Raw genomic sequence first — 5,572 nt, 5'->3', positions numbered from 1 at the left:
TCACGGTAACCAATCTCTGTCCTCCTCGTCCAGCGGCTTCCCCAGGTTCTGCTTGTTCCTGAGGCTGTTGAGCAGCAGCTCCAGCGTGTTGACGACGGGCTGCATCCCTCCGCTGCCCTGCGCCGCCCGCTCCACGCTGCTGTGCCTCTTGCCAAAGCGTCCGATGGGCCTCACCCCGCGCCCCACGTACCAGAACGGGTCTATCTCTGGACCTGCAGACCACACAGTGATAAATGTGTCAAAGCAGTTATGCATTAACAGTTGTATCTCTACTGCTTGTGGGATGTATTTATTTAAAAGGGAGATCCAGCCTTAAAGAGAATTCACTATGGTCTTAGAAAGATGTTGGTTTAGATTTGTGAGCATTAAAAGTTTCTCCCAAATCTAGAAACAAGAAAACCAAAACTCTCTTTCTCACATCCTCAACAGAGAAATCCTGTAGCTTCTAATCACTGAGAAGACCAACTTTACTGCTACAGGACAGTATCTATGATGATTTCTCTAAGTATGGGTACATCTTCTGGTTATACCTGTTTAGTAATAGTCCATAAAGTGTCAGGCTCCAACTATTGTCAATGTAGCCGCTCAAGTTTCTATGGCTATTTAGAGTTGTACATGAACACTAATCTATGTGATCACAAGTATAACATAAATTAATTATTTTCTAAGCTGGTTTATGCTTTAAGAAACTATATATGGAAACAAGTTATTGGTCTTAATTAGTGTCACTGTAAATGTGTAATATGTGGCAATATTAGGCTACAATGACTATTTGCAGTGCACAAGACATTCACAATAACTCATCTTTCACTCTCATTTGAAATGATTTGAACTACTGCTGTTACGGATTTCTTTTAAGTCATTCACTGTTCTTTTGTTTGAACAAGCATGCAAAGTTAAGATGAAAGGAGATTAATATACTGTATGTCTGTATTGCAGTTGCATTTTGCAAAGTAATCTCTTCATAGTAACAGAACATCCACTTTTGAACCTTTGTGTAATAGATAGTAAATCATCCAAATGGAGATTTCAAATAATAATGCAAATTTTACCACCATTTTAAGCCCTTTATAATTCTGAAAATGAATGGACTAATAAACAAAGTATTTATCTAACAGATTAGTGGACAGGAAAGAGTTTCCACTTTTTGGAGCTAAAATAAAACCGAGGAGCTCTGTTTAAAATGCAATTCCATATTCAGAGGCTGTGAATTGTGAAGTAGGTGGCCTCCTGCAGTTTGGAGAGACTAATATTTCAAAATCTGATTGACAATAATAGGCTACTTTACGAAAAACAACCACTGCAATATGATTTTTAAAAGGGTGTATATTATACACAGCAGAATTATAAGTCCTCAGAGGAATAATGTAGGGATATAATAGTGAGGGGAAATTAAAAAAAAAATACCAGAAGGTACTACAAGGTCACTATTGAGTGCAACAGACAGACTATAAATCCCTATGGGAATATTATAAGAATATCATGTTGATTCTAACATTGGTCTATCTTCACCTCTTTTTTTTTAATCTATGCCACATTATTCTCTCACATCTCAGTCACATGGTTAGTATAATCAAACGAAATAAAGCCCTGGGTCATAAATTAATCAAAAAATAATAACTTACTTCTGTTGTCAACGTTGTGAACGATGTGGAAGTCGTGCTCCACCGTGGTGCTGTGAGCGTAGGTGACGGTGGAGGAGAGGAAGAGGAGGAGCGCCAGAGCGGCGGGCAGCCAGCGGCTCGTCAGGACGCACCGCCGGACAGCCGCTCTCCCAGGCAGCATGGTGGGGACGGTCAAGGCACTGCACGGACTGTCAACAGGGGAAGGCTGGTCAGTTATCATGGAGGTAAAAGGACACTGGGAAAACAAAAAGATGCTCAGGAGAAAAAGAAACACCGACAATCCTGTAATAATATCATAGGAGAGTGAAAAATTACCATAAAGTAGGATAAAGTCACTGTAAACTCACTATTGAGTATCATAGTAACACCACAAGTCCCTATAGCAATATTATAAAAAAAAAAATATTATAGGAATTTAACAGTGATACTAGAGGAGCTACAAAAAAATACTATGAATTATAAACTTACGATCCAGTACCACATAATCATTTTAAGTCTCTATAGGAGTATTATAAGAATATTATATGAATTTAATAGTGATATCACAGGAGGTAAAAAAATATCATAAATCAGGATAGTGTCACTATAAAGTCACTATTGAGCATCACAAACACACCATAAGTTCCTATAAGAATATTATAGGATATAGATTTGCCTGCTAATTACATAGTAAACAACAGCCTAAGCAGATTTCATTAGGATATTTCTCTAAGATTAATACAATAACTTAGTAAGATTTTAAGAGTGTATACCTCACAGCCCAAGCAGCAAACCACTTACCTTGAACTTTGGTAACACGCTGAGGTTAGGTGGTGGAGGTCTGAAGTCGTTATTGTGGAGCAGGTGTGCACAAGCTTATATATTCCGGTTGGTCATGAGGTTGTTTGATGATGAATCAAGAGCGTCAGTCAGTCACACACAGTGATCCTAGACTACAAGATGCATCACCCCCCCCCCCCCACCCCCCACCCCCCACCCCCCCCTTCCAGCCTCCTCCTCCTCTCTTTAAACCCCCCTCATCCCTTAGAGAATGGAGAGGTAATTTAATGAGGATTTGGTTTTGGAGTTTTCCTGATGTCTGGCACGCAGCAGCGCAGTCCATCAAGAAGTCAATGACATGTGGACAACTTTAAATTAGTGAACTTGGGGGGACCCCCGCCTCAAGTAGGCCTGTCAGACAGTGACCCGGAACTGTGGTGGGTGTTTTTTGATGAGCCTTTCATCAATCACCTTGACTAAAAGTGACAAGCCAAGACACAATCAACAATTTGTTTCGGCAAAATTTGACATATATTCTTGAAGTGATTGTCCTGAAGGTGAAAACTTTCTGAACACGGTGTATACAAGCATTGGAAATGCAAGCAAACATTTTACAACCTCAAATTATGTCTAAAACTCACGTTCAGCTGTCGCACGCTGTCAGCCCTTAAAAGGTCATACAGTGAAAATGCTCCTGCCTTTAAATCCTTTAAATCAGTATATAAACAAAGCCATGCTGAAAGATTGGAGCTGTAATGCTGCCTTGGCCCCGACTTCAGGGGGAACAAGTTCACTCACTGATGTCAAAACCACTACATCACACTGATTCCTTATAATTGAGGAGGAGAAGGAATAAGCTTCCATTAAGACCTAATCCAGATGTGTGTGCCAGTGAACTGATATCACGCCTGCGGAGGAAAAGGTCAAAAGGTGTCAAGTGTTTCAAACCCTGCAGGGTCTCCACCGGTGTCTGTAAAGTGTAAAACCTTAATGTCTTCATACAGACAGAGACATACAGTATATTATGTATAGATGTCTAGATGTATACTGTGTATTTTAGGAGTGTATTTTTGATAGCAGTTTCCTTAGGCTGTGTATTTTAAATGGCTATGCTTTGAATCGTTCGTTTTTAAATCTTAGAGATGATGCAGTTGAAATATCTGTTCCTTATCATTAATTATTCCTAATGTTCTCCTCATCTATGATTTGATTAAATGTTAGGAGGATGTCATTGTGCTATTTAGCGTGTGATGCAATGGGGTGTGTGTATGTGTGTGTGTGTGTGTGTGTGTGTGTGTGTGTTCACCCTAGGGGAAGCAGTTTGGTTCTCCTCCACAGATTAGGACAGCCATTATTTTCCTCTTGGAGTGGGATCAGATGGTATGATGCAGGCACAAGCCAGGCCAACGAGAGAGGATGGCTGCGATAATGAGAAGATAACTACCTGAGGATGTGTAATCACACAGAGCGGAAACATCCTTAAATGAAGAAGCACATTGATTCATGATGAGCAGCTCATATTTGTAACACAATGTGTGCAATTTGCTTCCTCCGCAGATGCCCAGTCATAGGCAGACGTAAACGTTTGGTACTGTCACTGTGCAGTAATGCAGAGGATACCTGTAATGCAATATATTCAGAAATACAGTTTAATATTCAATGTAATTTGCCACTGTTGGTGTTGCAGATGAGTAACTTTCAGAGACTTTCTATCTCTGAAAGTTAATTAATACTCATTGAAACAGAATTTAGAATGATTTGCCCAATTACAGGCCTGATAATGTAATTTGGTATCTCTCTCTCTCTCTCTCTCTTTATCTATCTATCTATCTATCTATCTATCTATCTATCTATCTATGCCACACTCATACAAATGCATGCACACAAACACTTCCACACTCCACCTTACGTAGTCCACATGTTTGTACGTTATTGGAGATCAGGCCCACCACAGCTGTGTCCTCAGCGAACTTGACAATGGTGTTAGAGTCTGAAGTGGCCAGCCGTATGTGTACAGTGAGTACAGCAGGGGGCTCAGCACGCAGCCTTGGGGGGCTCCGGTGTTGAGGGTGAGGGGGGATGACACATGGTGGCCCACAATATTTTGAAAGACAAAGTTATTCTTGCCTTCCGAGGATTTAATACCTCAAAACACCGTTCTGTATGTTTTACCATTACATCAGTAGTCATTTTGGACTCAGAGTTGCCAGTGTATTTGAAAATGTAGGCCTCCCTCAAAAAATCACCACATTTGATGAAAATGCTGCCCTTAAATCAGAATTATTAACTTTTTCTTGCTGAAAGTTTGCTCCATTGTATCATAATCCAGCCTCTGAGCAGCGTGTGCTTCCTCCTCTTCAAACACTAGATCATGGCGGAGTGTCTGATTGAATGACTTCATCTCGCCTGTGTCCTTAATGTTTCTATGAATAGATGCACTGAAGATCACTGGCCAAGTCACAGCATGAGGCAACTGGCCAGATCTGGACTCCTGCTCTGAGATACTGTGTGAATAAAATCTTCAATCAGGACAGTACAAGCGAGAATCATATTCAAATTATCTATCAAGAATAACAAAGTAAAGGTATTTCATTCATAAAAACTTGTCCAACATGATTTCATCGTCTAGTGTTATGTTCAATATGGGACAGAGAGGAGATGTGAGGGCTGTTGTTGTTGCTCAAAGACCTTGAGGAATGTGGTATTGATTGAGAAAACCCTGTTTGCAGGATGATTAAGAGATTGACCTGGCTAAGCTTTGGGGTCTAAATCATTCCCCTTATGTGCCATGGTGTTTTTGTTAATGAGTTACCTCATAAATCCTGGTCTACAGAGTGTGTGGGCTGATGCCTGCATTGATCGTCTTTAGTTTATACTCTTTCTAGAAAGGCTTATCTGTGGACAGTTCAATGGTCAGTTGGCAAATTTCTGTGGAGGCGTTTGCTGGTGACGTGGGCACCTATTCAGCACAATTGTTAAAGGTATTGAGATGGTAATTTTTCTGGTGCCCCGACAGTTTCACACATCAAAAACATACATCTCAATTTCTATAAGGGTAGAAAATGTTTTACTTTTTCACAGATGTAATCAAGACATAAAGGTTTGAAAAGTAGTAAGCAAACCAAGACTGCTCCAGTTTTGATATATTTGATATAGTTTCAATAAACTTAATTAAGATATTGCATTGG

General features: G+C 40.1%; 1 protein-coding gene across 1 annotated transcript; it reads right to left on the bottom strand.

Annotated features, from left to right (window-relative positions):
- Nucleotides 1–1,785, bottom strand: prlh2 (prolactin releasing hormone 2). The gene is made up of 2 exons (XM_071532597.1): nucleotides 1,626–1,785; nucleotides 1–212 (listed from the first exon to the last, which is right to left on the bottom strand). The coding sequence occupies exons 1-2, from the start codon at nucleotides 1,783–1,785 to the stop codon at nucleotides 1–3; spliced, it is 372 nt and encodes a 123-aa protein (XP_071388698.1).
- Nucleotides 1,786–5,572: the final 3,787 nt, after the last annotated feature.

The sequence above is a fragment of the Centroberyx affinis genome, unplaced genomic scaffold, assembly GCF_046629955.1.
Source record: "Centroberyx affinis isolate AG114_WGS23_722 - 3 ecotype Tasmania unplaced genomic scaffold, CSIRO-AGI_Caff_v1 ptg002219l_1, whole genome shotgun sequence".
In the NCBI taxonomy this organism is placed as follows: Eukaryota; Metazoa; Chordata; class Actinopteri; order Beryciformes; family Berycidae; genus Centroberyx; species Centroberyx affinis.
Note: the sequence above shows the minus strand (reverse complement) of the source record. Positions and strands in the feature narration are given on the sequence as shown.